General features: G+C 34.9%; 1 protein-coding gene across 1 annotated transcript; it reads left to right on the forward strand.

Annotated features, from left to right (window-relative positions):
- The first annotated feature begins 1646 nt into the window (after nucleotides 1-1646).
- Nucleotides 1647-8080, forward strand: LOC118646601. Its single transcript, XM_036289832.1, has one exon. It carries the CDS (start codon nucleotides 1681-1683, stop codon nucleotides 6100-6102), a length of 4422 nt encoding a protein of 1473 aa, XP_036145725.1. The 5' UTR covers nucleotides 1647-1680; the 3' UTR covers nucleotides 6103-8080.
- Nucleotides 8081-18080: the final 10000 nt, after the last annotated feature.

Genomic DNA, 18080 nt, shown 5'->3' on the forward strand with positions numbered 1-18080 from the left:
AAAATTCTAATTCTCAAATTCGATTTCAACTTAACTTTAATAGAATCACGAAATTCTTTGGTGACTATTTAATTTCAAACGAATTTTCTGGCGATTACAAAATTTTTAGTGGCAGCTTACTACGCGCCCTAAATAACAATCTTGCAATTATTATAACCAATCCCGTTTTTAATTTTAAATCACCCAAAATTCTTTGGTGGCAGCTTACCAAGCGCCCCTAGCAAAGACATTTACAATATCACAAAATCTCTGGTGGCTAATAAACTACAAACACACAAAATACTCTGGTAATTAATACATACTATATTTCAAAATGCCGATTACAAGATCTGAATCTGATAAAGCAATTTCGCGAGAAGAATTAGAAAAGTACGCTCAATTATTGGAAGAAAAAGAAAAAATATTGAAGGAACGCACAGAAACTCTAGAAGCTAGACAATTTGAATTAGAACAAAGTCGAGCAATTATGGAACAAGTAACACAACAGCTAGCTTCATTAAACGCGCTACCCGATCAAATAGAAAAGTTAAATTCCCGTTTTTTCGAAATGCAACAATCAAATACGAGCGCACCAACTCCTATATCTCCCAATCCTTCCCGACGGAACGACTTTGACTCACCAATTCGTTTTAAAGACGCGATTGATACTATTCCTAAATTTGACGGACGTAATATGTCCGTATTTCAATTCAGCAAAATTTGCGAACGCGCTTCAGACCTCATTCCGGAATACCATGAATTTTATTTGATGCAATTAATTACTAATAAACTACAGGGTCACGCTTACTCAGCCATCGAAGGCGCAGATCTTCGTAGCGTGCGCGATCTGACCCGGAGACTAAAAGAATTTTTCGGCCCGAACAAATCTGTTGACCAATACCGCGGAGAACTCGCAAATATCTACATGAAACATAACGAAGATATTTTTGATTACGTCGCTCGCGTCCAGGAATTACGTTCCGCAATTACTGACGGAGAATCTGATCGATACGGAAATATAGCGGAAGATAAGAAAGCAGAAATCGAACATATAGTCAAAACAAATTTTATTAACGGCCTACCCCCAGACCTTCTAGTACGCGTTAAGTTAGAAAGATGTTTCTCTCTTGAAGAATCCATTGTCACGGCAATCCAACTTTCGAAAACCCTCAAGGTAGAGAAGGCTCGTAAACAAATTAACCCTCCGTACCCTCCGCGTGCTGATTTCCCTAATCGCGCTCCACAACCTCGTTTGGTACCAAATCTACAAAATCAGAATATAACTTTACATCGTAACACCGCGCAACCATTTATTCGACCGCTTGTCCCTGGACAGCCCGGTCCCAACTATCCCACCGGTAAAATATGCAAATATTGTAAGACACTCGGTCACTTCATGAGTGAGTGTCGTAAATTCGCCTACCGTAAAGCACTAGAAAGCCAGAATCAGACTCAACAGCCAGTTATTATGCAACAAAAGCCACAACAAAATAATTCGGGAAACTTCCCGGGCGTTCCGATGTCAGACGCCCGTCGGAACGACTCCGCAATAGCGCGTCCGACAACATCTCAACAGACTTCCGCAGCCACAATCCAAATCCCGCGAGCCACAGTTTCTACAACTTGAACGTAACAAAAGACGTTCACGCGTTACCCTCTGTCGACATTTCGTCCCCAGATCTAGTAAATCAATGCAATTTTATGCTTGATTCTGGATCTGCATTTAACTTAATAAAATCACGGTTCCTACAAGATCACATTACTATTAATAAAAATGACATCGTTACATTCAAAGGCATATCCTCTGAAATAATTTCTTCGATAGGATCCGTTGAGATTTTATTACTCAACCAGCCAACCAAATTTCAAGTAATTCCCGACCTCGCTGGTCTTCCACACGATGGAATATTAGGAAACCCTTTCTTCCAGAAAAACTCTGTCAATATTAATTATCAAAATAAATCTCTAAGCTACCAAGATATAAAAATTCCTTTCGCTAACTCCGAAATCGTTATTCTTAAAGCTAGATCAGTTACCCCATTTCATGTTAACATTATTAACGTAGAAAAACAAGTTGGATACTTACCTCTATACGCAATTGCCGATAAAATTTACCTGGGAGATGCTATCGTCACAAATTCTAAAGGAAAAGCTTACTTACCGATCTTTAATACATCAGACAGCGAACAAAAGGTACGAATCCCTTCCGTCGAACTACAAGATTTCGACATGGCAACCTCTGTTGAACAAGTTGCCTCTCCCCCTCATTTACCAAATCATTTACTAAATCCTGAGAGTCTCACACATTTAAAAAATAATATAGATAACATTGGAAGCGGCATCGAACCGCTTGAAGCCAATGTTAGTCTGGGTGACGAAAATAATTCTTTACACACTGTCAAAACCCGAGGGCATGCGACAGTTCCACTTAATCTTGAAACCCCCCTGAACCTTAATGGAGATAAAAAAGATAACGCTGTGAGATACCGGAAGTCTCCTAAAATCAACGTTAATCTTGATAACAATCTTCTTCCCCTTCATGCTACCGAGACCCGAGGGCACACGGTAGCCCCGTCATTGAGCCCGGTGACTTATAATAAGAGTATAGATAACATCGGAGGAGTCCGAGGATCTCCTAACGAGGCCGATGTTAGTCTTGGTGTCAGCTCTGTTCTTCAGCATGTTACTGAAACCCGAGGGCATTCAGTAATTCTTGCCAATGTTACTAATTCTGCTAATTCAACTAATTCTACTACTAATTCAGAGACTCGTTCAAACTCTCATACCAAAGGAGTCCGAGGACGTCCTGAGGTTCCTGCATACGATAATCCTGTATACTTTCATTATACGACTGAATGTCATCCCAAATGTACTCACTCGCTCGAAAACAATCGTACCTCGACAATTCTTAATCTACTCAGACTCGATCATTTAAATCCAGAAGAAATAGAAAATATTAAAACGCTAATCAATGAAAACGAAGATAGATTTCATCTTCCTGGTGATAGCCTCGAAGCCACAAACGCTGCTGAACACTTCATTCCAACCACTGACGATATACCAGTTCATACAAAACAATACAAATTTCCTCCCGTACATAAAGAAGAAATAAGTAAGGAAATTAACGATTTATTAATAAACGATTCCATAGAACATTCCACTTCTCCTTACAATTCTCCATTATGGATCGTCCCCAAGAAACCTGATTCTCAAGGAAATAAACGATGGCGACTAGTCATCGACTATCGGAACTTAAACGAAAAAACAATAGGCGATGCCTATCCTCTTCCAAATATTACTGACATACTAGATCAATTGGGATCAGCAAAATACTTTTCCGTGCTAGATTTAGCCTCCGGTTTTCATCAGATACCTATGGCATCCAAAGATGCCCCTAAAACTGCTTTTTCGACCCCATACGGTCATTACCAATTCAAGAGAATGCCATTCGGATTAAAAAACGCTCCCGCAACTTTCCAGCGCTTAATGGACAACGTTCTCTCTGGCCTACAGGGGAACGAACTCTTCGTTTATATGGACGATATCGTTATCTACGCAAAATCTTTACGAGAACACGAAATTAAATTCACCCGCTTAATGCAACGTTTAAGAAACGCGAATTTGAAACTCCAGCCAGATAAATGCGAATTCTTACGACACGAAGTAGCCTATCTTGGACACATAATTGGATCAAACGGCGTAAGGCCGGATCCCGGAAAAATCAACTCAATAATGAATTTCCCTACTCCCAAAACTCCTAAGAACATTAAACAATTTTTAGGCCTTGCTGGCTACTACAGACGCTTCATTCCAAATTTTTCTAAAACCGCAAAACCTCTCACAGACTTATTAAAGAAAAACAGCACCTTTTCGTGGCAAGTAAAACAAATAGACTCATTCAACACTCTTAAATTAGCATTGTGCTCTAATCCAATACTCCAGTACCCCGATTTCACTAAGCCTTTTATTCTCACGACCGATGCATCCGGATATGCTATCGGAGGAGTTTTAAGTCAAGGTCCCGTCGGACAAGACTTACCCATTTCCTATACTTCGCGAATTCTAAATGCTGCAGAAAAGAACTACTCTACAATTGAAAAAGAATGTCTAGCCATAGTATACTGTATTAATCATTTCAGACCATACTTGTACGGAAAACGCTTTACAATTATTACCGACCATAAACCTCTCGTTTGGCTAAACTCGATTAAAGATCCGTCTTCGCGCTTATGGAAATGGCGCAACAAATTATTCGAATACGATTTTGAAATTAAATATAAGAAAGGAACTTTAAATAATAACGCAGATGCCCTGTCGCGAAACCCACCTGAGAATCATGTTTTTCCATTAATAAACGCGGATCAAGACGATTCTTCTGATGAATCCTTATTCTTTTCTAGTAATAAAAACCGAACCTTACCACAGACCCCACCGCAAAATACTGATAATGAAAATCGCAATTCAATAGAAACTCACGACGATTACGTAGACATGAACACATCACAAAATTCCAATCACGAAAATTTAGAGGAAACCTCCGACTATACCGAAAGTGATACTGATGACGACGAAGAATATTACGACGAATTACTTACTCCTATATCAACCCCTCATGAACAAATTCCGCTTCTTCCTCTCGCACTCCAAGAACCAACAATCGATAAAACTCGTGAAAACTTACTTAGCCGAAAAGATAACCATGTTATATTCATATACCTAAACGGTACTCCTTTTGATAACGGCGCGAAACAATATTCAGAAGCTAACTTACTACCGAACTACGAAAACTTAACTTACGAAAGAGCTAATGTAAGAACCATAAAGGGAAACACTGTAATTTCACTCCCTATAAAATTTAATAATCGTACACTATTAGAGCCACAAACTTTAAAAAATTGTTTTCAATCATTAGTAGACGTAATAACTGAATTAGAGCTCAAATCAATAAGCGTTAGTAAAACCGAATCTTTTGACGACATTCCATGGTCTTACGTCCTTAAGCAATTCAAAATTTATTTAACAGGAACTAACTGTCAAATTACTATTTGTGAAAATTTAATCCGAAATCCTGAGCCTCACGAACGTGAAGCATTGATCTTAGAAAATCACGCGTCCTCGCACGGTGGTCACAAAGGTGTAACGAAAACCTATAATCGATTAAGACCACATTATTTTTGGAGCTCTATGAAAAAGGATATTTCAGATTTAATTCGAAAATGTAAGCAATGTCAAATTAAGAAGCTAACCAGAATTAAAACTAAACAACCCATGATAATTACAGACACCCCCGGAACAGCTTTCGATAAAGTTTCGCTTGATATAATGGGACCATTACCAGTTACCATAAAGGGAAATCAATATATTCTAACAATGCAAGATTTATTAACGAAATATTCCGTAGCCGTACCATTAAATGATGCCACGTCGGTATCTATTGCCGACGCATTTGCGAAGAATTTCATATGCATTTACGGTGCTCCGAAAGCCATACTCACAGATCAAGGAGCAAATTTTTTATCTTCTCTTATGCGATCTTTGACTAAGAAATTCAATATTCAACATTTTAAAACAACCGCCTATTATCCTCAGTCAAATGGTTCTTTAGAACGATCGCATCACGTACTAACCGAATATCTTAAAACGCAAATTGACAAGGAAGATAATTGGGACGACTATATTAACATGGCTATGTTTTCTTATAATACTAGTGTACACGAAGGTACAAAATTTTCGCCATACGAACTTATATTCGGCAAACTAGCTCGTTTACCCTCTAGCCACCCTCCTTTAGAGTCCAATAACGAAAATACGTATCACGAATATATCACAGATCTCGCGAATAGATTACACGAAACATGTGAAGAGGCTAGACAAAATTTAATTTCTGCTAAAGAAAGAAGCAAACGATACTATGACAGACACATAAATCCTCGACATTTTGAGGAAGGCACAGAAGTATTTCTATTGAAAGAACCAAGTAAAGGAAAATTCTCTGATCAATATGTGGGACCTTACAAAGTAATTGAAAATCTCCCACCCTGCAACGTAAAAATTCTAATTGGCAAACGACCACGCGTTGTGCATATCAACAAATTGAAGGTAGCACACGTGGATCCAGGATGAGCGCCTAATCATTATTTCTGTTCACAGATGCTTTGGCACCGTCGGCCAGGACTTCCGGCCCGACATTTAACCACTCCTATAAAACCAGTCGATAAATCACCATTTTGGTACTGTGTACAAAACACAGGCTACCGCAAAAAAGTAACTAATTTTTGCCTATGTCTTAAATGTTTTAAACAAATTAGAACTCTTATAATTCGAGCCCAATATAAATTTGAAGCATCACATTTTGCCATAAATTCTTTAACATACCACGAAGTAAATTGTAGTCAATGCTTAAAATCAGTTACGAAAATTAAACCAATTAGAAATTGTTTTACATGTACCAATCGACTATGGCAATATCTACATGAAATCGATATAAGTGAACAGATAATAGATCATATGAATGAAACAACCTACGTGATTTCACGAGGTTCCTTTTATTAACGGGCATGCAAATACCATGCGCTTGATTCTTCGAGCAGCGGAAAATCAAGTGAATATCGAACTTACTGTCTCACCGGAAACACTAAGCTCGATCAAACATAATTAACACTTATTCAATCTAACATTTAATCCACCTAATCAAAAACTAATAACCCATTTCCTTATTTAAAATCATAAAACTTAATGATACATTATAGATCCCGCCGCACAAAAAAAAAACACAAAATAAAGAAAATAACAAATAATGCTTATAATTAATTGTCCACATAACCGATTTACGCAAATCTATTTATACTTTAAATATTAATAATTAATAATAAGATCGCATGAAAACAAAATAGAAGTATTATACTAATCATATCCAATAACCATTCTAACATATTATATTAATCGCATTTTATCTACACTAAATCCCACCGCATAAAAAAATAATAAAGAAAAAAAAACAAATATGTAATACCTATATTATATAAAATATTAGTTTTATTCTTATTAATATTATCTCGTAACGTTTTATAGAATACATATAATCATACAATTTTCCATACATTATATTACTTGCATTCAATATTATACTTAGTACGCACATACGTATATACATACATTTTATTTTATAATTAATTAGGTAAAAATCGATGCTTTATATGACCAATCATAATCGTTACCACAGGATACGCACAGTTGCCTTGTTTCTTTTTATTATATACACATATATCGTTTGTTTATTCCGATACACAGTTACAATTAGTTTACTATATACCTTGCAATATGTAATCTTATGCCACAAGCGCAATTTATACAAACTATTAATCCCACCGCAGTATAATAATTTTTATTAGTTGTAGTTATCACTAATCCCACCGATGACAAAAACATAATCCCACCGCTAAAGCAATAACCGATTAGCTTATTTCACTACTAATCAATAAATTACACGTGGTCATCGATCAATCAATATCGCGCTACGCGAATAAGGCACCGAGCTGCCTATGCCGCCGATAGACTTCTCATATCGATTTAACGATTTGATTCATTTCGCCTTATTGCTACAAAATACACATAATCCCTCCGCAGTTAATAATTCTACTAGCTTTATCACTACTGCTTGATGTTAAGAAATAAAAATAAAATCCCACCGCTAAAATTTATATAAGCATATCTCACAATAAAAAAGGGGAAATGAAAAATATACATGAAAAAAAAACATAAATCCCACCGCTATTTGAAAAAGCCTCATTGATTGATCTGACCATACAAAATAATAAAAAAATATATACATAATAAAATAAGAAATAAACATACATACATATATATTTATATCCCACCGCTTTACAATATGATGCAATGCTAACTACATAATATATCCCACTATAATATATATATATCCCACCGCAATAAATATAACATAATAATACTAACCATATTAAATATTACTTTTAAGGATTATACTTGAGTTTTAAACTATATTAACCATATTTAGCTTTATTTTCGCCTCCCGTATACTTACATACATATTTTACAAATAATAATCATAAATTATCCATACAAAGGAAAAGGAGTTACGCTAAAAAAAAAAAAAAAATATTCTTTAATTTTATTAAGTGCATTCAATATCGGCGTTGTCACACGAATAAACATAGGAAACATATATCATTACAACTTAATACTATTAACTTTAATTTTACTTTGCTTAAATTTTTTATTTTATCATTTTATCCCACCGCTATTAACATTACTTGCTACTAAATAATAATATTTACTTAACAATATTTTACTAATCTTACATATTATCAATACTATATATCCTACGCAAGTCAAACTAATTTACCTTGCGTTTTATTTTATTTTATTTTATTAGATTGCTAGCATTTATACTTATAACCTACTACACAATATACACATATCTTGCGATTCACAATCTTATATTATTGTACTCGACACTCTGATAAGCGTATTTACATATCCGTTCTCTGCCGTACATAAATCTCTATTACTATAATTATATTCAATACTATTTTATTAACATAGACATAAAGTTATTCTTGTTCTCTTTCTTACATATATCTTAGTTACAAGTTATAGGCCTACAATTATGGTATAATATCTCATGAAATATCACGCGCTATTTTCAATCGTAATATAAACATATATATGTTACAATATACTACTTTATACCTTTATATTACATTTAGTTTTATTACTATAAATACATATACGCATAAAGGATCATTATATGAAAATGAAGTCATTTATAATAGTTTTGACTTTCGTAATTAACGTTCACGCTTTAATCGGTTTCGATTGTGGCGGACGACACCTCAATATCACCGCTATATCATCGCTCGACGTAGGCGAGTGCGACTTGCAATACAAAAGGCCTAATACCACGGAAATCTCTATTCAACTTCTACAATTATCTAATTACAATCAAGCCAAAGTTTTCCAGTGCAAAGTGGAAATTTCACGAACAGTCTTTTATTGTGGAATGAACTCTCACATCTCCGCAGTCCACAACGGCCAAGCCGAATATATCCACGAAACAGGATATACCACATGCATGAGGATGTTCAACGACGGAACCATATCAATGGGACCAGTTCTCTTCACAGGAATCAAAGCCAATCAAACGACTTACCGCAGCTTCACCCTTGGAGGAAGAATTGAAAATAACGGATATTGTAAGGGTACAGCACAATATTCCGATCCGTATGGATCATGGCCTGACGTCATAGTTCAAGCCAGCGCCAAAATAACCATTAAATCATCTATGAATCCCGTTCATCTCGAATCTGGAAAAATAAAATTACGCTCTGGAACGACCTGCACACTTGCTGATAGCTTTTGTCTCGACACGGATGACGGATATTCATATTGGAAGCCAATACCGACTTCCGCCTGTGGATTTAATCAATACGATGTCCTCTACGAAGGACCTGCAAATAAAACTACTGAAAGCGACAGTTCTGAATCGCCAGTCTCTCAATCTACAGTCTCACGACACAAGACGTTACCTTCGCTCTAACCAGCCGAGGAGAACAACCTCTGTGCGGTTATAATTTACTACGCACGGAGCATCCAAAATTGTTTATAATGGAAATTAAAAATGGAGCTACTTTTGCTAGCCGTACCTCTATTCCAATACACAACCTCGACATCTTTGCACATCTAAACTCTAAATTTGTGTACGTCGAAAAACACGTACGCAGCCAGATGACATCTTTATACCATAACGTAATGACGCAAAAATGTGAGCTCGAAAGACAAGTAATTACAAACGCTCTATCTTTCGCTGCTTTACAACCTGACGAATTCGCATACAGACTCATGAAAGGACCCGGCTATATGGCAGTCAACACCGGAGAGTCTGTCCACATTGTAAAATGTATCCCAGTGGAAGTCACACTGAGAGAAACAACAGAATGCTACTCTGAATTACCAATAACCGTACGAAACGGATCGTTTTTCCTGACGCCTAGATCAAGAATAATTTCTAGGGTAGGGAACAAACGAGAATGCAGCAACAAACTACCGACATTATTTAGAATCGAGCAAACCTGGCTGCAATTCACGCCGAAACCCCAGGTCTTGCAATTACCGCCCGAACAACTTAAACCTCTTACTAAACTAACTTGGAACTACGCCAAGCCAGCACCTCTAGCCGTTTCTGGATTATATGCCGATAAGGAAATTGAAAGGCTCAGAGATCATATTATGTTTCCCGCCGAGAAACCTGCACTACTTCACGAAATCGCTAGACGCATCACTGGACACGATATTGGATCAAATGCCGTATCTGTCTATAATCTCCTGGACGAAGAAGCCCTTAACAAAATCGCTGACAACACTGCTTCTCGCCTATGGAAGGGCTTTGTAAATTTCGGCTCAGCAACAGCCGGAATAATGGGCATTTTTATTATTATACGTGTCATTAAAGTCGTGATCGACACACTCCTTCATGGATACGCTCTTCATTCAGTATATGGGTGTAGTCTACATTTACTTGGAGCCCTGTGGAGCTCTATCACTCATCTGCTACTTCACTTGAGCCGCGGACCGACGCGGAAGCCCGATAAGAAAATCGAACAACGACCACAGCAGCCGCCGCCACCTCCGTTGCCGATGGCCCCTCCAGCATTCTCCCGCTTGAAGGATGCCCAGATATACGTAATCAACGAGGAAAATTTATCCGACTCGAACAGGTCAGTTTGTTCTCATCAGAAGGACGCCCAAATGAGCACGATCTAGGAAGAAGCCAACGAAAATAATCCTTAACGTCCTTATCAGATAACCATAACGCCTACCCTTACAAAACTTTAAGAGATCGTTTCGACGATCTTGAACAAATCCCTTCTAAATCATCGGGATTCGTTCTAAAATAGGGGGGAGGTGTCACGTCCCGTGTAAATTTTTCAATTTTTATTAATTATTTGCTTTATGAATTTCCTTTATTCGTATATCTATTCATATATTCAATTATATTTTAATCAATTTTATATTACTATTCATTTATAACACTTATATTATATTCTTATCCAATTATCTTAATTATTCAGTTAATTTTATATTACATAATTCACTTATTATTCATATTATTACTCATATTATATATTCTTGCATTTTATTATTATTTTAATAATCATATACTATCTCTATATTAACCAGTTAATACTTATATTATTATATTCTCTAACGTTCATAACTTTTGAACGACTATTTTATCTATATTAATCATTAAGACCATATAAAATGTTATATTCTTTAAGGTTACAATCGTTCAAAATCATAATGATAATAGTTAATTACCAAATCTACATTGAATATCGAATTATTCAATTAAATTAATCATACACCTTATGGTCGACACCTAAATTTAATATTGTAAAGGAATTGCATCAATAATCGTTCATTTTATTATAAAAATTCTTTAAATTAAATTAAAATACTAAAATCTTATAAGTTACCGACTAACGGGATAACTCTACTATTAAAAACTTACCATTAACTTGTATACTTTGCCAATAGAGGGCCAACTGTCGATAACTTACCTGCACTTACCATCAATTACCATTCCCTAATTACCGACAATGGTATACTTACCATTTGTTACAAGCGCCTACCGAATGATAAACCCGTCATACACAGCCATCACGAATTCCTGGAAATGCTGCTGTAATTCCAAGAATTCCCGAAAACTTTTGCCAATATCTCGAGAACCATAAGAGGTAGAGTTGCCAAATTAATTCCAAGAAACGTCGCAGACTTTGTTTATACTAAAAATCATGTTTCCAAAAATTTGGAAAAAACAATTATTTTTTGGGACAAATTTCACATTTTTTACCCAAAAACCGAAAACTTGCCAAAACGCTCCGTTTTACCTGATTCGACCGTAAATGATGTTCTTTTAAAAACTTCAATTTTAACCCAACCCCGATTTTTCGGAAGGACCAAAATTCGGCCAAACATAGTCCTCGAGGTCCTCTATACGATGGTCCAAACCCCATCTCTTAATCTCTTACCGTTCACGAGATATAAATTTTTAAAGTGTCAAGGACGACTGCCAGAAAACCTTTATAAGTACTATAGGCCTTGAAACACAAGTCTCTCACCTTGAGAACCGTCATGGTACATGAGCACTTGTGAAGGTGAATGTAAAATCATTGCATCACTATCATGAAATATTATTAACAGTAGAATATTCATAAGACCATTGTAGAAGCCTAAATAATATATAAAATGGTTTAAACAATTAATTAATCTAGGACGACTAACTATAATCACGAGGCACTACTACTTCTCAATTCCCTCTCATTTCCATAGTACTTCACAAAACAAAGGTAAGACGCTTAAACACTAACAGAATTAACCATTCTTCAGACGTCAAGAATTCGGCTGAACTAGCAGCCTACTTAATAACACGACAAGAAATATTCATCACAAGTTTATTCAATCAATAAAATAAATAATTTTTATCCAGTTTATAAAATCAATCAATTAGATTTCATAAATCGATCTGTTTTTATTAAATGTTTAAACAATAAATGAATTCATATCTTACCTGATCATAAATAATTTAATAACATACTTATACTCACTACTTTATTTAGTTGTTTCATATGCATATTTTGGGTCTATCTACTACATACTATTTCGAGTAATCAACGTACTCTTTTCATTATTTATCTTATTGTATATATATATATATTGGTTATGTATTCAATAAATGAAGATTAATGCTGATTAAGAAATAATAAATACGTTTATTTAACCTGTCTCTCATCCCATTTATTTCTCTCTCAAACGCGATAAACGATCCTTCCGGCTCTCGGCGTATCCCTGGGAAATAAGCAGACGTGCTGCGGTCGCCCTAAAACAAATAAATTGAGAGCCCCGTTAGACAAAAGAACGAAAGCTGCCCCCGTATCGAGTAGTCTTCAACGGAACGTTACAAATCGGTTTTTGAAATTTTTGTCCGTAACAACATTTGTAGTCGAATCGTTCAAAACTCATCGTTTTTACCTAAAAACAGAATTTTTGAACGTTAGGCACTGTATGGACATCAGATTTCATATTTCGAATCGTATGTAGTGCTTTTCGATACATTTGTAGTCGAATCGTTCAAAACTTATGGTTTTTACCTAAAAACGGCCACTTTTTAACGTTATGCACTGTATAGACAGCAGGTTTCTTATTTGGAATCGAATGTAGTTGTTTTTAGGGTTTTTCGACACATTTGTAGTCGAAACGTTCAAAACTCATCGTTTTTATCTAAAAACAAGCATTTTTTAACGTTAGGCACTGTATGGACATCAGATTTCATATTTGGAATCGTATGTAGTGCTTTTCGCTACATTTGTAGTCGAATCGTTCAAAACTCATTGTTTTTAATTAAAAACAGAAACTTTTGAACGTTAGACACTGTATGGACATCAGATTTCATATTTGGATTCGTATGTAATGATTTTTGATACATTTGTAGTCGAATCGTTCAAAACTCATTGTTTTTACCTAAAAACACGAACTTTTTAACGTTAGGCACTCTATGGACATCAGATTTCATATTTGGAATCGTATGTAGTGCTTTTCGCTACATTTGTAGTCGAATCGTTCAAATCTTATGGTTTTTACCTAAAAACACAAACTTTTGAACGTTAGGCACTGTATGGACATCAGGTTTCATATTTGGAATCGTATGTAGTGCTTTTCGATACATTTGTAGTCGAATCGTTCAAATCTTATGGTTTTTACCTAAAAACACAAACTTTTGAACGTTAGGCACTGTATGGACATCAGGTTTCATATTTGGAATCGTATGTAGTGCTTTTCGATACATTTGTAGTCGAATCGTCCAAAACTCATCGTTTTTACCTAAAAACAGAAACTTTTTAACATTAGGCACTGTATGGACATCAGCTTTCATATTTGGAATCGTATGTAGTGCTTTTCAATACATTTGTAGTCGAATCGTTCAAAACTCACTGTTTTACCTAAAAAAGGAACTTCTTGACGTTAGGAACTGTATGGACATCAGATTTCATATTTGGAATCGTATGTAGTGCTTTTCGATATATTTGTAGTCGAATCGTTCAAAACTCACCGTTTCTACTTAAATATAGGAATTTTTTAATGTTAGGCACTGTTTGGACATCAGGTTTCATATTTGGACTTGTATGTAGTTGTTTTTAGGGCTTTTCGATACATTTGTAGTCGAATCGTCCAAAACTCATCGTTTTTACCTAAAAACAGAAACTTTTGTTGTTAGGCACTGTATGGACATCAGATTTCATATTTGGAATCGTATGTAGTGCTTTTCGATACATTTGTAGTCGAATCGTCCAAAACTCATCGTTTTTACCTAAAAACAGAAACTTTTGAACATTAGGCACTGTATGGACATCAGGTTTCATATTTGGAATCGTATGTAGTGCTTTTCGATACATTTGTAGTCGAATCATTCAAAACTTATGGTTTTTACCTAAAAACGGCCACTTTTTAACGTTATGCACTGTATAGACAGCAGGTTTCTTATTTGGAATCGAATGTAGTTGTTTTTAGGGTTTTTCGACACATTTGTAGTCGAAACGTTCAAAACTCATCGTTTTTATCTAAAAACAAGCATTTTTTAACGTTAGGCACTGTTTGAACATCAGGTTTCATATTTGGAATCGTATGTAGTGCTTTTCGATACATTTCTAGTCGAATCATTCAAAACTCACTGTTTTTACCTAAAAAAGAAACTTTAATATTAGGCACTGTATGGACATCAGGTTTCATATTTGGAATCGTATGTAGTGCTTTTCGATACATTTGTAGTCGAATCGTTCAAAACTTATGGTTTTTACCTAAAAACGGCCACTCTTTAACGTTATGCACTGTATAGACAGCAGGTTTCTTATTTGGAATCATATGTAGTTGTTTTTAGGGTTTTTCGACACATTTGTAGTCGAAACGTTAAAAACTCATTGTTTTTATCTAAAAACAAGCATTTTTTAACGTTAGGCACTGTTTGAACATCAGGTTTCATATTTGGAATCGTATGTAGTGCCTTTCGATACATTTCTAGTCGAATCGTTCAAAACTCATTGTTTTTAATTAAAAACAGAAACTTTTTAACGTTAGGCACTGTATGGACATCAGGTTTCATATTTGGAATCGTATGTAGTGCTTTTCGATACATTTGTAGTCGAATCGTTCAAAACTTATGGTTTTTACCTAAAAACACAAACTTTTGAACGTTAGGCACTGTATGGACATCAGGTGTCATATTTGGAATCGTATGTAGTGCTTTTCGATACATTTGTAGTCGAATCGTTCAAAACTCACTGTTTTACCTAAAAAAGGAACTTCTTGACGTTAGGCACTGTATGGACATCAGATTTCATATTTGGAATCGTATGTAGTGCTTTTCGATACATTTGTAGTCGAATCGTTCAAAACTCATTGTTTTTAATTAAAATCAGAAATTTTTGAACGTTAGGCACTGTATGGACATCAGGTTTCATATTTGGAATCGTATGTAGTGCTTTTCGATACATTTGTAGTCGAATCGTTCAAAACTCACTGTTTTTACCTAAAAAAAGAACTTTTTAACGTTAGGCACTGTATGGACATCAGGTTTCATATTTGGAATCGTATGTAGTGCTTTTCGATACATTTGTAGTCGAATCGTTCAAAACTTATGGTTTTTACCTAAAAACACAAACTTTTGAACGTTAGGCATTGTATGGACATCAGGTTTCATATTTGGAATCGTATGTAGTGCTTTTCGATACATTTGTAGTCGAATCGTTCCAAACTCATCGTTTTTACCTAAAAACAGAAACTTTTGAACGTTAGGCACTGTATGGACATCAGATTTCATATTTGGAATCGTATGTAATGATTTTCGATACATTTGTAGTCGAATCGTTCAAAACTTATTGTTTTTACCTAAAAACAGGAACTTTTTTAATGTTAGGCACTGTATGGACATCAGGTTTCATATTTGGAATCGTATGTAGTGCTTTTCGATACATTTGTAGTCGAATCGTTCAAAACTTATGGTTTTTACCTAAAAACAGAAACTTTTGAACGTTAGGCACTGTATGGACATCAGGTTTCATATTTGGAATCGTATGTAGTGCTTTTCGATACATTTGTAGTCGAATCGTTCAAAACTTATGGTTTTTACCTAGATACAAAAACTTTTTAACGTTAGGCACTGTATGGACATCAGGTTTCATATTTTGACTCGTATGTAGTTGTTTTTAGTGCTTTTTGATACATTTGTAGTCGAAACATTCAAAACTCATGATTTTTACCTAAAATCAGAAAGTTTTTAACGTTAGGCACTGTGTTGACATCATATTTCATATTTGGAATCATATGTAGTGCTTTTCGATACATTTGTAGTCGATTCATTCAAAACTCATCGTTTTTACCTAAAAACAGGAACTTTTTAATGTCAGGCACTGTTTGGACATCAGATTTCATTTTGACTCGTATGTAGTTGTTTTTAGTGCATTTCGATACATTTGTAGTCGAAACATTCAAAACTCATGGTTTTTACCTAAATACAAGAACTTTTTATTCAAAACTTATCGTTTTTACCTAAAAACAGGAAGTTTTTAACGTTAGACACTGTATGGACATCAGATTTCATATTTGGAGTCGTATGTAGTGCTTTTCGATACATTTGTGATCAAATCGTTCAAAACGAAATATCTCTACTATTGAAAACTTACCATTAGCTTGTATACTTTGCCAATAGATGGCCAACTGTCGATAACTTATTTGCACTTACCATCAATTACCATTCCCTAATTACCGACAATGGTATACTTACCATTTGTTACAAACGCCTACCGAATGATAGACCCGTCATACATAGCCATCATGAATTCTTGGAAATGCTGCCGTAATTCCAAAAATTTCCGAAAACTTTTGCTAATATCTTGAGAACCATAAGGGAAAGAACAATTATTTTTTGTGACAAATTTCACATTTTTTACCCAAAAACCGAAACTTGCCAAAACGCTCCGTTTTACCTGATTCGATCGTAAATCATGTTCTTTTAACAATTTCAATTTTCACCCCCACCCCGATTTTTCGGGAGGAACAAAATTCGGCCAAACATAGTCTTCGAGGTCTTCTATACGATGGTCCAAACCCCGTCTTTTAATTTCTTACCGTTTACAAAATATAAATTTTTAAATTGTCAAGGTCGACTGTGTGACGTCTTCGCCAAACTAATAATTTTTTTTACTTTTCCTTTACTTTTATTATTCATATTTCTAACCATATAATTAATTACATAATAATTAATTATGTATTTAAGAAAAACTACTATTATTAATTCGCGAACAACCTTACTATTATTAATTGTATTAATATTACATATTAATTGATTATGTATTATTTCTTATTATATCTTAGAATATTTCCATTTCCATTCCAACTTAGAATATTTCCATATCTTAGAATATTTCCATTTCCAATTCAAAACTTAGAATATTTCCATCTCTTTACCTTAGAATACTTCGATTTCGAACATAGAATATTTTCATATTCTCTTGTGTACTTAAAATAATTTGCTTTAATTTAGAAAGCGAACTTGTGTTGAATAATACTTGTTTCAATCAAGTATATCCGACACTTTTATAACAATACCACATTGTAAACTCTGTGTTTCAACATTTAGTTGTAAATTTAATTATTACAAATATAGTAATCATTTAGGAAAATTCCTGCTTCTTTTATTTTTACAAGAGCCTCTCTCCTATTCAATTTCGTGATGAACATAAATTCTTAACTTATAAACAAACTACTTCATATACATATACTCGATCAATCACGAGCTGTGAGTAATAGCCATCGGTGCGGCTGACCTGCACGGTCTGCAACGACTGTTTCAGCGCTGATTGATCGCAGATCTATTACAATTATTTTAATAACAATTACGAACACTTATTCCACTTTTACTATATAAAAATATTTTCATGACGAATGCCGAAACAGCGACGTAAATACCAGGTTCGCAGAATTAAAGCACAACTTTACGAAACATTACCTAC

The sequence above is a fragment of the Monomorium pharaonis genome, chromosome 7 (genome assembly GCF_013373865.1).
Source record: "Monomorium pharaonis isolate MP-MQ-018 chromosome 7, ASM1337386v2, whole genome shotgun sequence".
NCBI classification, from domain to species: Eukaryota; Metazoa; Arthropoda; class Insecta; order Hymenoptera; family Formicidae; genus Monomorium; species Monomorium pharaonis.